Source organism: Eptesicus fuscus, chromosome 9 (assembly GCF_027574615.1).
Source record: "Eptesicus fuscus isolate TK198812 chromosome 9, DD_ASM_mEF_20220401, whole genome shotgun sequence".
Classification (NCBI taxonomy): domain Eukaryota; kingdom Metazoa; phylum Chordata; class Mammalia; order Chiroptera; family Vespertilionidae; genus Eptesicus; species Eptesicus fuscus.
The window spans coordinates 38,922,733-38,940,672 of NC_072481.1; the positions used below are offsets into that span (position 1 = coordinate 38,922,733).

Sequence of the window (17,940 nt, forward strand, 5' to 3'; positions counted from 1 at the left end):
GCTTTTTACCCTACAATGGCAGCGCTGAGTAGTTGCAGCAGAGACCGGTAGCCTGCAAGGTCCAAAATACTATCTGGCCCTTTGTAAAAAAAGAAAAAGTTTGTCAACTCTTCTATAGTATAAATATATGATAACTTACTTAGCTACTCCCAATCGAAAGATAGATTGTTTTCCATACACACTGTTTTACACACGTGTGGATATTTCTATGTAGCAGAATTTCAAAAAGCAGAATTTCTCAACTGTCTTTCTTTTCACTAGGGCAACTGCAACCAGATTTTCCCAAATAGATGTAGGCTTAGAGGTTACAGTATAAGCTTAGGACATATTATTTCTGTGAGTTTTTGTTTGGCCTGTTAGAGAGCTTGTATTTATAAACTACAGGCAGAAACCATTCACTAGGGGGAAAGATAGAAAGTGCAGGATGAAGTAAAGGAAAAGAACCCAGATTTGTGTCCTAAAAACTCTAGGGGAAAAAAATCTAGCTGCGATTACAAGCAAGTTACTTAATTTTCCTGAGCTTCAATTTCTGTATTTGCAAAACTGTCATGAGGTTGAAAGCTAATGTATGCTAAATGTCTGGTAGAGTGTGCATTCAATCCATCAGAGCTATTATTACTCACTTCCACTAATATGAGGAAAGAGGTTGAGAAAGGAAGAAAAGAAGGAAGTTCATTTACATTTAATTTCTACTACATGCTAGGTGCTCTATAGTTGTCCATTTACTTCTTTGACGCAGGTTTTATTTAGTTTTTACACATCTTACTGCCTTTGCGCCTTTCTGCAGAGGCCACAGGCAAATATGACAAGATAAGCACTGAATGCCATTGGACCCCAGAGGAGGGGCAACTGTCTGTCCAAGATCATCAAAGAAGGCAGTACAGAGGAGGCAATGTTTGAGTTGGGTCCTGAAGGCTGAATAGGAATTTGAGAGGCAGAAACGGGCAATCATTTTATTGTCTATAACATCAAAGACTTTGATTGTCAGATTTTGGAACTCATACCAACTCTAAATGCTCTTGTTCAATTAACTTTATCTGTTTAGAAAATTAAAGCTGTATTTCAACTGTTTAACATTATTGTTACCTAAATAGGGTTAAACCATCCATGGCCTAAAATACAGAACTTAAGCAGATAGATTTGAAATACCCCAGAGAGGGAAGCATGGGAAAATATTTCTGGAACAGTAGCGGGCTGGGGGAAAGGAAGCATAATTGTTGAGTGCCTAATATGTACTATCAACTTGACTTCTGTTTGACTTTAACACTTTCATTTAGACTTCACAGAAACCCTGAGAGGTGGTTTTATTTATGTCTGTTCTTCAAGTGAGGAAAATGACCTTCAGGAAAATTCTAGAAGGTGTCCAAAGTCTCACAGCTAGTAAATGGCAGAACTGGAAATTAAACAGGGAGTCTCTCTGACTTTCAAACTGTGCACCCTCTGACATTCCACATCGCCTTGAAGACAATGGCCTCTCTGAGGATTAGATTCTCAGTTTAGCACTGACTTACCCCGAAAATTTCAAACCTACATTTTTTTTTATCAGCAGTATTATTTTCTGAATTAATACTAGCAGCAACATTTATTTAGTACTTAACCTATGCTAATAACTATTAAGATTCCTTTACATGTTTTGGCTTATGTTTAACTCTATGAGTGCAGTAGTATTAACTGCTTTTTCCAAATTATTAAACCGAGGCACAGAGAGTTAAATAATTTGCCCAAGGTCACACAGCTAGATGGGGCAGGGATGGGAAATGGGTCCAGACTGCCTGGTTCCTGTGCTTAAACTCTTGATAATTGTGCACATTCTTCTTCAACTTATTCAGTGAGTACTTAGGGGTGCCTCCTATGTGGGAGCACTTTTCTAGATGCTGAATGGAGCTGTCTGGTGCTCTGGTTAAAGAGAGCCTAAAGGCCCAGGCCCAGCTCACTCAGTCTCCCATCATCACCCAAAGTGACCTTCATGGTACTTTGAGGGCTCACAGAACACAGTTTGAGAAACCACTGCTCAGGCCACCAGCTGCAACATCGTCCAGAGGCTACTTCATGCTATCTGCCTGCCTTTTCAATTCAGGTATAACATCCTGACCCAGACAGAAGCTCAGAATGTGTACGATGCCAGGTATTATGGGGGCCAGTGTGAGACGGTATACAACGGGGAATGGAGGGAACTTCGATACGACTCTGCCTGCGAGCGTCTGTACTACGGGGATGATGAGAAATACTTCCGGAAACCCTACAACTTCCTGATGTACCGCTTTGAAGTAAGTCTCAATGGGGCACTCAAAGGAGAGGCTTGCTGGGGGAGATGAATGCCTTGCACGGAAGATTTTATGTATTGTAGAGCTTGCAGGTGGCTGAAGGCCCCTTTACACCTGCCCCCTACATGCTCAGTGCTAAAGAGAGAGGAATGAGGAAAGTGTGACCACCCACCTGCTAGATCGTGGCTCCATTCTAAAATCAATAAAAGAGACTCAGGCCCTATTCTCTGGGCTGCTAGTCAGAAGACCTGTTTCCAAGTTGTGGACCTGTTAGAATATAAGAACAGTCAGCCCTCTGTATTAGCAGGTTCTGCCTCTGTGGATTCAACCAAATGTGTATCAGTTGTACTTCCACACGAATTCTCCCATAATAGCATGATAGGGTAGGTGCTATCACTGTCCCATTTTAGATGATAAAACCCCAGAGACTTAGAAGGCTAAAGTGTCAGGTCAAAAGCTGTACTAAAGTAGGGGGCAGAGATAAGATTGAAACCCAGATCTATCTGAACTATGCCTGGATAGATGTAATTTATTTATTTTATTGTTAAAAATATTTTTATTGATTTCAGAGAGGAAGAAAGAGATAGAAACATCATTGATGAGAGAGAGCCATTGTTTAGTTGCCTCCCTCATGCTCCACAGGGGATGGAGCCTGCAACTGCTCCCCTGCCGGCCTGATCGCCCCCACTGCTCCCCACTGCTGGCCTGGTCACCCCCAACTGCTCCCCTCTGCCGGCCTGGTTGCCCCTCATGGCCCTTCCTGCCGGCCTGGTTGCCCCTCATGGCCCTTCCTGCCGGCCTGGTTGCCCCACACAGCCTGCTTGTTCAGTCGTTTGTTTTGTCCCTCACTAACCCCCCTGCCAGCCTGTTCATAGGCAGCCATCTTGTGAGGGCATGATGAGTCAGTTTGCATATTACCTCTTTATTATATAGAATTCTGTCTATAGAGAGAGATGGTAAATCTTAGGACTCTAAACAATTATCAAGTCATATTCATCACTCCAAGTTTCTCAAGAGAAAAATATCGGCACAGGATAAAGTCTGTGTTTAAGGAGTTGGCTTCCCCCACACACTTCCACCTCTGCCGTCAGGTCTAAGATAAGCCATGCTGGTCGACAGGAAGATGCTATTTTCCTATCCTTGAGGATTGTCTAGGCCCAGGCATATGTGTCAGGTACTAGTGGTCGCCAACCAGTGGTCTGCGGACCACTGGTGGTTTGTGAGGTCCGAAAGGTTGGTGACCACTGGACTAGGCTATACTGTGGCAACAAAGGATTCTGAAATCTCAGTGCTTTGAAGCAGTAGTGCCCCACTGATGCTACTTGTCCATCCAAAGGTGGAGAGGAAACTCACATCATCACAGACACATGGGAGCCTGACTAATGGAGGTTCTATCTTGCCACATGCTCTTGTGATTGCACAGTGAACCACTCATGTGCTTTTAACCCTTGCTTTCTTGGCTCCCACAAAGCATAAGACCATGCCTCAGCTCAGGGTGGCAGAAAAATGCAACCCCACTGTGAGCCTGGAATGAAATAACCAAACATTTGAGGGCAGCACTCAAGCTTACTCTGCCTAGAACTGTTATCACCTGCCTGCCTTCCTTTGGCCCTTTCCTTCCTGGTCCATGTCCAGGCGTAGCTTTCTGTAGCTGTCCATTGCACAGTCAAGTGACCTTCTCTTTTTAACTCAGTGAAAATGAAATATGTGCTCAGAACAGTATAGCATTTTATCAGGACCATCTCTGTGTGTGTATCTGTAAATAAATATTTTAGCAATAATATTAAATAGTAACTAAAAATATTGCTGTATTTTCTATATCTTTGTATAAATCTGATGCTCAATTAGTCTTTGTCTATTATTTATTATATATCTGTACATATATGCATATATATGTGTATATGTATATACACATATACATATATATATCCTACCTAATAATAGACAAATATGCAAATTGACCATACCTATGACACACCCACAAGCCACGCCCACAAGCCACGCCCACCACCCAATCAGAGCGCGTATGCAAATTAACCCAACCAAGATGGCTACAGCCACAAAGAGCAAGGTTTCCTAGGTAACAGAGGAAGCCAAGCTTTCTGCCTGCCCTTGCCAGGCCTAAGCCTCCACTCAAGCTACAAAGTTTCAATTATAGAAGGTAAACAAATTCAAACAGAAATGGCGGCAGAATGGAGCTTGAGAGAGCAGGCCAGGGTTGCCAGCGGCAACAGGGGAAGCAAAGCTTTCTGCACACCCTGGCCGGGCCCACCCGCTTAAGCTACAAAGTTTCAATTATAACCCCAACAGAAATGGCTGCCAGCTGCTGAGGGAGCCCAGGCTTGGCTTAGCTCCAGGCTACAAAGTTTCAATTGTAGAAGGAAAATAAATTCCAGATACCAGGGCCTCCGCTTGGGTTGCCAGTGGGCGTGGCCGGCCTGCAAACCACCACAGGCCCCTCGCTGAGGCCGCCCCATGCCCCAAGGGAACCCCACCCTGATCAGGGACACCCTTCAGGGCAAACCAGCTGGCCCCCACCCCTGTACCAGGCCTCTATCCTATCTAATAAAAGAGTAATATGCAGATTGATCATCTCTTCAACACACAATATAGCTGCCCTCATGTGGTCAAAGATCCTGCCCCCATGTGGACACAAGATAGCCACCACAAGATGGCCAGCAGGAGAGGACAGTTGGAGGCACCCGGCCTGCAAGGGAGGGCAGTTGAGAAGGACCAGGCCTGCAAGGGAGGGCAGTTGAGAGGGACCAGGCCTGCAAGGGAGGGCAGTTGGAGGTGATCAATCCTGCAGGAGAGGGCAGTTAGGGGTGACCAGGCCGGCAGAGGAGGGAAATTGGGGGCAAACAGGCTGGAAGCGGAGTGGTTAGGGGGTGATCAGGCTGGCAGGCAGAAGCGGTTAGGGGCAATCAGGAAGGCAGGCAGGCAAGCAGTTTGGAGCCAGCAGTCCTGGATTGTGAGAGGGATGTCCGACTGCCCGTTTAGGCCCGATCCCACCGGGATCGGGCCTAAACGGGCAGTCGGACATCCCTCGAGGGGTCCCAGATTGGAGAAGGTACAGGCTGGGCTGAGGGACAACCCCCCTCTGTGCACGAATTTCGTGCACCGTCCTCTAGTATATATATATTGTTTTCAGAGTGGAAGGGAGAGAGAGATAGAAACATCAATGATGAGAGAGAATTATTGATTAGCTGCCTCCCGCATGCCCCACACTGGGGATGGAGCCTGCAACCTGGGCATGTGCCCTGACTGGGAATTGAACCGTGACCTCCTGGTTCATAGGTTGACACACAACCACTGAGCCATGCTGGCTGGGCCCCAATTAGCCTTTTAAAAGACTTATTTATAATAACCTGAAACTTGGTGGATATTTTACAAAACAAAGATTTAAATGTTAAGTATGAACTGGAATATAACGCTATGTGCACAAAGCTAACATCCATTTCTTTCTTTTCAGGCCCTGGCAGACACTAGTTTCTCCTCAGAGTTCTATGATGATACAAATGAAGTTTTTTCCAAACTAAAAAATGACCTGTTTGTGTCAGGTGGGTTGACCGTTGGTGTAGGCCCAGCAGCCACCCCTGTAACAGTGGATGTAGGTGTATCTGGATCACGCGGCTCTTCAATCGTGAATGAGTTAAGCAAGTATAATGAGAAGGTATTAAAATATAATGCCCATGTCGCACAGTAATCCATAATCCATACTGAACACATAGTGCCTTAATTGCATTAAAAAGTACAGTAGTAATTGAACTTTCATTTGCTTGTGTAATTGGAAATGTCTGATCAGTGTTAATCAAGTTTGTTTTTCTTATTACACTTTTGCACACAGGATCATCACAGAGGGAATAAAATCAAATGATGAGACGAGAGCCTTTATCACTTTGCCCCATCCTTTTTCATGGTTACCTGGAGCATGTAGGGAAATACTTAGAACGGTAATGTCTCAAAGAGAAACAGCCAGGCCCTCTAAACTAGACTTGGAAGAATGCTAAAGCAAGCCTTACTTTTCCAAATAGATTAGAGGGCTGACATGCTGCATCAGTTTTCTTTCTTTTAAAAAAAATTAAAAAAATATATTTTTATTGATTTTAGAGAGGAAGGGCGAGGGATAGAAACATCAATGATGAGAGAGAATCATTGATCTGCTGCCTCCTGCATGCCCCCTACTGGGGATCGAGCCTGCAACAGGGGCATGTGCCCTTGACTGGAATCAAACCTAGAACCCTTCAGTCCACAGGTCGATGCTCTATTCACTGAGCCAAACGAGCTAGGGCTGCATCAGTTTTTCATTTATTCATCAAACAGTCACTACTGCCTATTGTCCTGAGGGGTCAGGCAGTCCTTACTTGTGGAAAGAAAATCTCCTTAAACTGAAATATAAAGACCAGTTCAAGTTCTCCAGTTGATGGGAGGCAGAAGTTAACTGAAGGGTGTTCTAGGCGTGGGCAGCAGCAGGCACAGAGACCTGGAGATGAGAGAATATCTCACAGATTTGGGATGGAAAGTGCTTCAGCTGGCTGAAGCCCAGGGCAGGAAGGAAAACTAGGGAGTGATGAGGATGGAGAGGCAATGAGGAGCCAGAGGAACATTTATTGAGTAGGTTAGAAATTTACCACAATGCCTCAATAATATCGATTCCAGTACTGTGGACTTAGTTGGGGCTCAAAAATTATTTCTTTTTTAAAAATATATTTTTATTGATCTCAGAGAGGAAGGGAGAGGGAGAGAAAGATAGAAACATCAATGATGAGAGAGAATCATTGATCAGCTGCCCCTGCATGTTTTCTACTGGGGATTGAGCCTGAAACCCGGGCATGTGGCCTTGACCGGAATCCAACCCAGGATCCTTCAGTCTGCAGGCCAGTGCTCTATCCACTGAGCAAAACCAGCTAGGGCACAAAAATTATTTCAAATCTTAAAAATATAGTTACAAAAATTAACTTATGCATCAAATATCAATTACATTCTGGAGCTTTGCCAACAATGAGCTACAGATCTGAAGGGGAAGCATTGTTCTCTAATCTGGCTATCACATATTTTTTCTAAAAGCAGGTTACCTCGTCAAACTTTCACTATCACTTTGGATTAAGGTTTTCATTACCTGGAAGTAATGCCCACACATGACCCTCTTCCACTTAAACCAATTCAGCATTACCTGGTCTTTGCTTTTTCATTATTATTATTACATCAGCATCCTGGTTTTCTTTATTACTAAGCGGTACATGATTATCACTAACTTGAATGTGAGCTGCATGAGGGCAAAGGTCTCTCTCAGTCAAGATCATGTCCACTGCACCTAGCAGAGAGCATGTGAGTACGGGCACTTTTAGATATTTGTGCAGTAAGTTAAATAGATAAGTAATCCTAGCATTTTGCCATGTCATTGAAAACATTTCTAAGCATCATTCTTACTAGATACCTAATACTTGTGTAAGCAGTTGCAAAATGCAATGCTTTAACTGGAGCAGGGACAAATGTGGAGATGAGAATGGACTGGGGGAAGAATAGAGGTGAGGAGCACAGGGAAGCACAATGCAGGAAGTAACCCAGGGGAGTGTTGATGAGAACTTGACCTGGACAGTGGGAACAGAGATGCAGCCATGGAAAAGAAGTTGGGAACACCCTGATGTTTAATGTGTGCTTGTAAAATATTCTAATCCTCCATGACATATCTTTATGCTCATATAATTATATATATACTAGAGGCCCAATGCACAAAAATTCATGCAAGAGTAGGCCTTCCTTCCCCTGGCTGCCGGCACCAGCTTCCCTCTGGCACCCAGGACACGGGCTCCCCTCTGGCCCAGCTTCACCTGGAAGAACATCCAGAATGACATCTGGTCTAATTAGCATATTACCCTTTTATTATTATAGATGAGCATATAAGTATATGTACATAGACATATATCTACTCAGCTAGTAAGTGCTGACCTTTTGCATGATCTCAGATGGTAAAATGTATTCTCTCTTTGTCCTTTTCCCTCTCCCCATGGCGGTGGTTGTTGTTGGTAGAAATACAGCTTCATGAGAATTTTCACAAAGGTGCAGACTGCCTATTTTAAGATGAGGAGGGACAACATTATGCTGGATGAAGGGATGCTGCAGTCGCTGATGGAGCTTCCAGAGAAGTACAATTATGGCCCATACGCCAAGTTCATCAATGACTACGGCACCCATTACATAACATCTGGATCAATGGGTGGCAGTTATGAGTATTTCCTGGTGCTTAACAAAGAAAATATGGAAAAAACGCGTAAGTAGAAGCTTTATGCACACAATGGCCAGTGCCTACACCAGAACATGGTTTGTAGTTTGCTGAGCACTGACTATGAGCCATGCATGATATCATTTGGTCCTCATGACAACCCTATATAGTATCTTTGGTGTTATTTATAGGGGACTAAGGTCCAGAGGGTGAAACAGACTTGCTAATTAAGCACTAAAAATGTGATTTTAGCTCATACTTGTCTGGCTCCTTAAAACTATGTGTTTTCTATTTCACCACGGTTACCTCTTTAGTAATAATTTAGGATTTTGCTATTCAAAACATTAAAACTTATTTCAATGGAGATTCTAGGTTCATGGAACCACCATACCAGTCAGTCAGCGATACCAGAAAACTGGAGTCATCCCAGACTCCTCCTCCTCCTTTCCCCTGGGGATCTCTAAGACCCTTCAGTTCTCTCCCCTGAACAGCTCTCATCCATCTGCCTTCTCCACACCCACTCTGACAGTGGTAGGCAGGCTCCCATCTTTCACTCATTACTGCATGAGCTCCAGATGGTTTCTAGGGGAAGGTTTACCCCTTCCAAGCCATTCCCAACTATTGCCACCAGAAGGATCTTTCTGCTTCACAGATCTAAGGATGTCACTTTCTTGCCTAATATCCTGAATGGCCAAGAACAAAATCTAAACTTTTTAGCATGACATCAACATGGTCTCACTCCAAACTGCTATACTAGTGGTCCTCAAAGTGTGGACTCCATCTGGCAGCATCAGCGTTACCAGGGAAGCTGTTAGGAGTGCAAATTCTCAGGCTCCCATCCCAAACCCACTAAATTAGAAACTCTGGGAGTGGACCCAGTGGCCTGTGTTATGTATGACAAGCCCTTCAGGTGATTCTGGTGCTCACTAGTTTGAGAACCACCGACCTGATCCATAAATGAGTAGAAGGGTGAGAGATCTGTCCATATTTCAAAGCTAAGGTCAAATTCCCAGTTTTAGGAAGTTTCCCTGACTGCACCAGCCCAGGCTGGCCACTTCTTTTCTTCAACACATTCATATAAATTCCACACTGGTTAGTCTTAAAAAAAAAACAATTTTCCAAATGTTAATATTTTTCTCCTCATGTAGATTGCAAGATCTTTAAAAGCAAGTATCATGTCTGATGCTTTTCTTTCTCTTTAGCACTCAACATGGTAGGCTTAGTATGTAGTGAGTGTGCAAAGCAAGACGTGGAGTTTGAAATGGGCATGCATTCAGATTCGTGGTTAGGGCCACTCATTAGTTCAGCCATGCATCCACATATTCATTATTCTTTCATAATTTACATGTTTATTGAGTATCTATGATGTTCTGGTGCTAGGGATACAATGGTGAGCAAATCTAAATATGGTTGATACCCTCTGTAGCACAGTAGTCTTCCAACTGCAGGGTGCAACCCCATAGAAGGTCTTGAAATAAATGTATGGATCACAAATGGCATTTTGAACAACAAAGGGTAGAATAGAAAATGTCATAGTGGATTGTAGGCAGTGCAGGTAAGTTTTTTCCAGTTAAATACAGACACATACAGAGTCATGATACAAAATAAATAATGTAGTATGGATCAATGTAAAAAAGGAGTTTGAAAAACTCAATTCAAGTGGGTCTTTTTAGAGTCAATCTAAAACATGAGGAAGGAAAAGAGCTAACATTTGTTGAGTTCCTACTAGGATCTAGGTCCTATGGTGTATATTCTCACTTAATTTTCTTGAGGACAAGTGGAGGCTGGTGTTATGACAGTTTCAGCCCCAGAAATGCTGAGGCTCCTCGGGGACGGGGACGTTAATTACTCTGCCCAGGGCTGCAGGAAGCTGGCCCCAGAGCCCTGGATCCATGGTCTTTCCACCATGTGGTCACGGGAAACCCTTTCATTTGGGCTCCGTCTTGGGTGTTGGATTACTAATTAATTGCCTGGGTTATCGCATGGCCCCTCCTCTTTAAAATCTGTGAGGCAGAAATAGGCTTCCTATGTGGTTAATATTCAAAAGGAGCCCACCAACAAATTGTCCCAGGGATAATTACCTCAGCTCTGTTTATAGAAAACCATATGTCGATAATAGCACAATTGGCTATTTGTGAAGGGCTGATTTTCTATAAATCTGGAAAGTTAGTGTTGCTTTTCTATAAATATGGAAATGTGCTAATCATCACCTCATCTGCTGGAGCCCGCTAATAAATCAGAATGTCATTTACATGTTAACCTACAAAGAACAAAACATCTACCTTCTTTCCCTTTGACAAATGGAATCATGCACAGCCTCTCTCCATGTTCCACATTTCTCTTTGTCTCTTTCTCATCCTCCCTCTCTCTCACTCCCTTTCTTTCTTGGTCTCTCTCTCTCTCTCTCTCTCTCTCTCTCTCTCTCTCTCTTTCTCCCCCCCCATGTCTCTGTCTTTCCTCTTTGTCACTGTGTATCTTTAATCTATGTGGCTTTAATAATATTTATGTTTTATTAAGTGCTTATTTCTAAGAAACTCCCTGTGTGGTACACACATTCATGCCCCCAGAGAGCTGGGTGAGACATGGGAGCACTTAAGTGAACATTGGCTGGTTTGCTCTGGGGGGATCTTTTGTCCTGGGGTTTGCCTCAGATCCTCCCTGGGTTCATTCTGAGGATGCACAAAGCTGTTTGCTCCAATGTGTTCTTTAGATAAAATGCTTCTCCCCCAAAGACAGCATGAAACCATCCATCAAAAACCAGGTGAAGCCTGGACACTGGGGAGGTGATGCTGGACTTCAGTGGGACCCTAGACTTTCCTCAAGGGCTGTGGCTGACAGCATTCTACCTTTTGCAGGAATCAAGATGGCTCTGGGCTTGAATGTTTGGATTCCAATTTTTTTCTCCTTCTTCATCCCCTCTTTGGAGATCTTACTCTTTGTTTTTGGATGACAAAGAAAATAATGTATTGACATGGCTTCCTTGGAATCTGGGCTAGTCACAGATCTGATCATTCATCTTGGGCAGGTCAAGTACTGCAGTGACATTGCTCAGGTCATGTGTTTCCTGCCTCCCTTTGCACACACTGTGCTGTCAGCATCCAATGCTCTTCCCTGTCTGGCCAACCTGACAGATTTATCATCCTTCTGAACACGTACGGGCATCTCCGCCTCTGTGAAACCTGCCCTGGCATCCCTCCGCCCCTTCGCCCATTATTTTGTTTCCTTATACATTCACTCTTTCAACCATGTTTATTGAGTTTGTATTATGTGCCAGGTGAACAAAATCAGTATGGTCCCTGTCCTTGCAAAGCTCATGATCTAGTACAGAAAACTAAATAAACGGCCCCAGAAGTCATCTTAATTCTTCCTTCATGCTGTCACAAATGGCAGGATTTCCTTATTTTGTAAGGCTGATAATATCCCATTGTATATCTATGCTGCATTTTTATTACCCATTCATCTGCTAACTTGGGTTGTTTCTGTACCTTGGCTATTGTGAATATTGCTGCTATGAACATGAGAATGTAGATATATTTTTGAGATAATGATTTTGTTTCCTTCAGATATACTAGTAGAGCCAGAAGTGGGATTGCTGGATCATATGGTAGTTCTATTTTTAATTTCTTGAGGATCCTCCATACTGTTTTCCCATGTCTATACCAGTTTATATTCCCACCAACAGGGGGCACAAGAGTCCCCTTTTCTCTATATCCTGCCAACATTTGTGATCACTTATCTTTTTGATAACAGACATCCTCACAGGTATGAAGTGATATATCATTGTGGTTTTGATGTCTCTTTTTCTGATGATTTGTGATGTTGAACACCTTTTAATGTACCTGTTGGCTACTGGTACATCTTCTTACTTAATCTTCCTATGATTTTGTGCGAGTCAATAGGTTTCTTTACTTCTAAAGACGAAGGAACCAAGGCTGAAAAGTCCTATCACTGGTAACTAAAAAATACATGAGATAGTCTGAATTATGGTCTCGGATTCTTTCCTTTTTATCCCAGCTGCTTTGGTCAGGACTCAAACCTGGGAGTAATTTTGACATCTTCCATCTCTCTTCTCACATATCTTCTTAGTCAACTCCTCAGTATCTACAACCTGTCCCTGCCCATTCATTCCCATGACTACTGCTCGCCATGTTCTCTCTGCAGGTCCTTTCCAGCTAAGCAGACATGTGCAGTGAGAAAAGTATCAGAGATTACATGAAATTTATCTAAATACCTTTGGGACAAAGATGGTGGTGGTCTGCTTTTAGCTCCTCCTCTTTTTGCTAATGTAGATAAGTCCTGACATTTGTTTCAGCTTCTGTGCCCTTACTCTCTCAAAATGCAACATGTAGTGTTTTCCTATCAGTTAAAGAATTGAAGTAAGTCTGATAAGATGCCCCTATCAGGAACGCTATAATGGAAACCACACATGGAATAGAAAGTAAATAATAGTCCTCAAGAATACAACGATTCATGATTCTATAGTTTTTGGCAATTGAAAGGAGCTCTGCCAAGACCTTACAGAAAATGACTTCTATTGATGCCTCTCTTGTGAAGGAAACCAGTAGCATTCGGCGGCCCCATAAAAGCCAGCAGGCAGTGTGGAGTGAGAACTCCTTTGACTGAGATACCTTTACTTTTCATGTAGGCTCTGCCATTTAAATGTTAATACTTCACATCTCTGGTTCTCATTTCCCCTATAACTAATGTATGGATAATATGCTACTTCAAACAGCTGTGGTGAGAATTAACCAAGATGATATTTTTACAAAGCCCCACGATAAGTAAAACCCTGTTTAAACAGCAGTGACTATTTGTAGATTGCAGTTTTAGGTGTGGTCAGTAGGTACTAATGTCATCTGCTCAGGGTCTGTGGAGTAAAGAGAAGTGCTGGTGATGACATAGCAGGGCATCCAGACTTTGGAGTCAGATACATCTGGGTGAGATCTTGAGTCTACCATTTTGCATGACCTTGATCTGGGTACTTAATTTCTCTGAATCTCAGTTTCTTTAAGAGCTAAATGAAATGATAACAAGGGTTTGTTTGAGAATAATTCCAAGTAATTTTGCATGATAAATGTTTAAACAGATATTTTTCCTTTAGTGCAGGATATCAGTATAGCAAAAGCAGTTAAAAACATTGGTTCTGTCAATAACTGTGATTAGGGACATGCTATTTAATCATTTTAAGTCTCAATTTCCTCACCTGTTAAGCTGGAGATATTAATGACATTTGCCTGGAAGAGTGGTAGTGGGGAATAAGTGAACGTATCCAGAGAATATATTTAGGGCAGTGCTCACACTCTAATAAGCATTCAATAAATACAATTGTTGGAGAAGAATTACCTGGATCAAATCTCATCTCTACCATTTATCAGCCATGTGATCCTTAGGCATGCTAGTTAACCTCTCCATGCCTCAGTTTCCTGTTCCTCTAAGTGAAACATGACAATACATACTTCATATGATTGTTGTGAATATGAAATGAATCAGTCTATGTGAGCATATGGCCCAATGCCTGACATATAGCAAGAGTTAAAAAATGTTACCTATTATTGCTGTGCTATGTTGGTGTTATTACTACCCCATGTTTATTATTCCCAGCTTCCCAGTTAACTCTATAATATTAACCGTCCTCTCATCTGTAGAGTGGGATAACAAGATGATCTATCTCAGAGGGCTCTGCAATTGGTCAGCTCGGAGACATTGTTCAAGTGGAAGGGAAATCATTATCGTTATGTCCAGCCTGCTGTGGTCAATGCTTTGGCTATGGACTCGGAGCCTCAGCAATCATGCCTCCTTTCCCACCTGCCCATTTTTGTGATCCAGGTCATTCATTTCTGTCTCTAGAGCTTCATCCAGTTTTGGAGGGACTGCTCTTCCCATTTATCAAGGTCACTTTGAATTCTCATCACTATCTTTCAAAGTGTTAACAACTCTGTCCAAATCTGTGCCTGCATTCCATCATTCCTCCCCTTGATAGATGCCAGATAACAGTGACCCTGGGAACGACCCTTCCAGTGAGGTCACAGTGCATCCAGCCTGTCATTAGCTGTTACCTTCCAGCTAAGGTCCTTGAGTCAGCTGGTCTACCACCTCACACACAGAGCAGAAAAGGCCATAGGGACACAAAACTGCTCTAAAGTTTATGTTAATTACAGCTCTACGTTCTCTTTCTCTTCCTTCCCTTCCTTCCTTCATTCTTCATTCATTCATTCATTCATTTAGCTTTTTATGCAAGAAACACTTATTAAGCACACACAACATGGCAATTAAGCACTGTCTAGACACCAACATGTTTCTTTTCATTGAGAGTTTATAGAAAGTAAGGGGGTTTCTCTTTGTCATAAACACTTGGATTAGAGTCAGGGATGACTTATTACATGGACAGCAAAATTGGTTACCACCCAAAATGAATTAAAAGTTTATTTTTATTGATTGTACTTAGAGTTAACAGAAATATTTGGTTTTAATAAAATATAATTAGATATAGTAACTCCTAATATTGGTAAAGTACATTGCATTCACATCTGGTATTCAAGATGATCTTCATAATAGTTTATGAGGAATTATATTATTTTTACCACTTTTATAGAGAAACTAGACGACCAGTGCACAAAATTCGTGCATGGGGTGTGTGTGTGTGTGGGTCCTTCAGCCCAGCCTGCACCCTCTTGCAGTCTGGACCTCTTGCTCCTTAACACCCACCTGCTCACTGCTCCTACTGCTCGGCTTGCTGATCCTTAGCACTGCCACAGAGGTGGGAGAGGCCCCCGCCACCACTGCTGCACTCGCCAGCTGTGAGCCCGGCTTCTGGCCTAGTGGCGCTCCCCCTGTGGGAGTGCACTGACCACTAGGGGGCAGCTCCTACATTATCATCTGCCCCCTGGTGGTCAGTGTGCATTGTAGCAACTGGTCATTCAGCCGTAGCAGTCACTCAGGCCTTTATTATATAGACTAGAGGCCCAGTGCATGAAATTTGTGCCCAGGGGGGTGTCCCTCAGCCCAGCCTGCACCCTCTCCAATCTCAGACATCCCTCTCACAATCCAGGACTGCTGGCTCCCAACTGCTCACCTTTCTGTCTTCCTGATTGCCCCTAACCGCTTCTGCCTGCCAGCCTGATCACCCCCTAACCACACCCCTGCCAGCCTGATTGATGTCTAACTGCTCCCCTGCCAGCCTGTTTGCCCCCAACTTCCCTCCTCTGCTGGCCTGGTCATCCCTAACTGCCCTCTCCTGCAGGCTTGATTGCCCCCAACTGCCCTCCTTTGCAGGCCTGGTGCCTCCCAACTGCCCTTCCCTGCTGGCCATCTTGTGGTGGCCATCTTGTGTCCACATGGGGGCAGGATCTTTGACCACATGGGGGCAGTCATCTTGTGTGTTGGAATGATGGTCAATCTGCATATTACTCTTTTATTAGATAGGATAGAGGCCTGGTGCACGGGTGGGGGCCAGCTGGTTTGCCCTGAAGGGTGTCCTGGATCAGGGTAGGGGTTCCCTTGGGGCATGGGGTGGCCTGGGCGAGGGGCCTGTGGTGGTTTGCAGGCCAGCCACACCCCCCAGCAACCCAAGCAGAGGCCCTGGTATCTGGGATTTATTTATCTTCTACAATTGAAACTTTGTAGCCTGGAGTGGAGCCAAGCCTTCTGCTGGCTCTGTGGCAGCAGCCATTTCTGTTGGGATTTATTTATCTTCTATAATTGAAACTTTGTAGCCTTAAGAGGAGGCCAAAGCAGGCCAGGACTGCAGAAGCTTGGCTTCCTCCATCGCTGGGGAAACCCAAGCCTCCCTCCTGCTCTCTCTATGGCCACAGCCATCTTGGTTGGGTTAATTTGCATAATTGCTCCTGATTGGCTGGTGGGTGGGGCTTGTGGGTGTAGTGGAGTGATGGTTAATTTGCATATCACTCTTTTATTAGATAGGATAGCTGAGGTCCAAAGAGCCTACGTAAATGGCTCAACATGATTCAGTTAGTACTGAGTCCAGGTCTTGCAATGTAGAGTTTATGTATTGTCCAAGTATTTATCAGCTTACACACTTTCCCACATGGTGCATCATTCATTCTGATATGATATACCAGAGGCTTAGTCTCTAGGAATGGTGGCAAGAAAGCCAGCATTTACTGAGCATTCTACTATGTGGCAGATACTGGATCAAGCACTTTAAATATACTATCTCATTTAATCCTCAGGAAACACCTGTGAAGAGGATACTAGGATCCCCAGTTTAAAATGAAGGACTTAAGTTCAGCAATGTTAAGTAACTTGCCAAGGTCACATTGCTATTAATTGGTGGAGCTAGGGTTCAAACTCAAGAACCTGTGATCTTAACCAACATGCTATAATGTCTCAGAGATATATGCCTAGGATTTTTCAAACTGCAGGCCACAGTCCATTAGTAGATTGTAAAAGAAATTTAGTGGGTTATGGCCAGCATATACCAAAATGAAATAGGATATAATAGTATGGAAAAATATGAGTGTGTCATACTGATATGGTCAAGTATTGAAACTTATTTTAGTTGGATGTGTGTCGGCTGGGTCATGATGTAAAATATGTTACTTACTTTTGGGATTAGTCAAAAAAGTACTAAAAACACTGTCTCAACCCACTGTGCTGATTACAGACATATATTCGTATGCAATCACTTTAAAAAAAGGAAAATCAGCCCTAAATGGTTTGTCTCAGTGGATAGACCGTCAGCCTGTGGACTGAAGAGTCCCAGGTTCAATTCTGGTCAAGGGTACATGCCCAGGTTGCGGGATCAATCCCCAATAGAGGAGGTGCAGGAGGCAGATGATCAATGATTCTCCCTCATCATTGGTGTTTCTATCTTTCTCTCCCTCTCCCTTCCTCTCTGAAATCAATAAAAATGTATGTTTATAAATAAGTAAATAAATAAAGAAAAATCATTGATAGCCATAAGGAAGGCATTAGGAAATGTATTATTAGTTGGGGTTCTAACTAATTGGTTTCAGAGAACCAATAGGAGATGTATATAGATTTTATTACATATATATGTAAAGAGATTTATAACAAGAAATTGGCTCACATTCAACAGATGTCACTTTCTGCATCTTTCTTTTAGCTATCAGTCATGGTGATGAATGGCCAAACTGGCTAGCTTAAAGGATTGTGAGAGGTCAGTACTTCCAGGTAGTGAACATCATGGGGTCAGGGACTATGTCTTTTTTTTTTAATCTATAATTATGTCCCTAACATCTGACACAGTTCCTGGCACAGAAAACATGTTAAAAACATTGAAGATCTTTAGTTGGTCTTTTCCCACCCACCCACGCACTTCTGCCTTCCCTCTGAGATTCGATACTTTTAACAATAAAGATTTAAAAAACAACAACATTGAAAAAAAAAAAAGAAAGAAATCAGCTCACACAATTATGAAGTCTGACAAGTCTCAAGATCTGCAGTCAGCAGGCTTGAGATGCAGGAAGAGCT

At 43.1% G+C, this 17,940-nt stretch overlaps 1 protein-coding gene across 1 annotated transcript in view; it reads left to right on the top strand.

Annotated features, from left to right (window-relative positions):
* The window catches only part of C8A (complement C8 alpha chain), a 63,212-nt gene that overhangs the window by 22,308 nt on the left and 22,964 nt on the right, over nt 1-17,940 (top strand). The window contains exons 5-7 of the mRNA XM_008139361.3: nt 2,078-2,267; nt 5,737-5,937; nt 8,295-8,535. Of these exons, the coding sequence (XP_008137583.2) occupies nt 2,078-2,267; nt 5,737-5,937; nt 8,295-8,535 (632 nt within the window). The remainder of the gene's footprint in view (nt 1-2,077; nt 2,268-5,736; nt 5,938-8,294; nt 8,536-17,940) is intronic.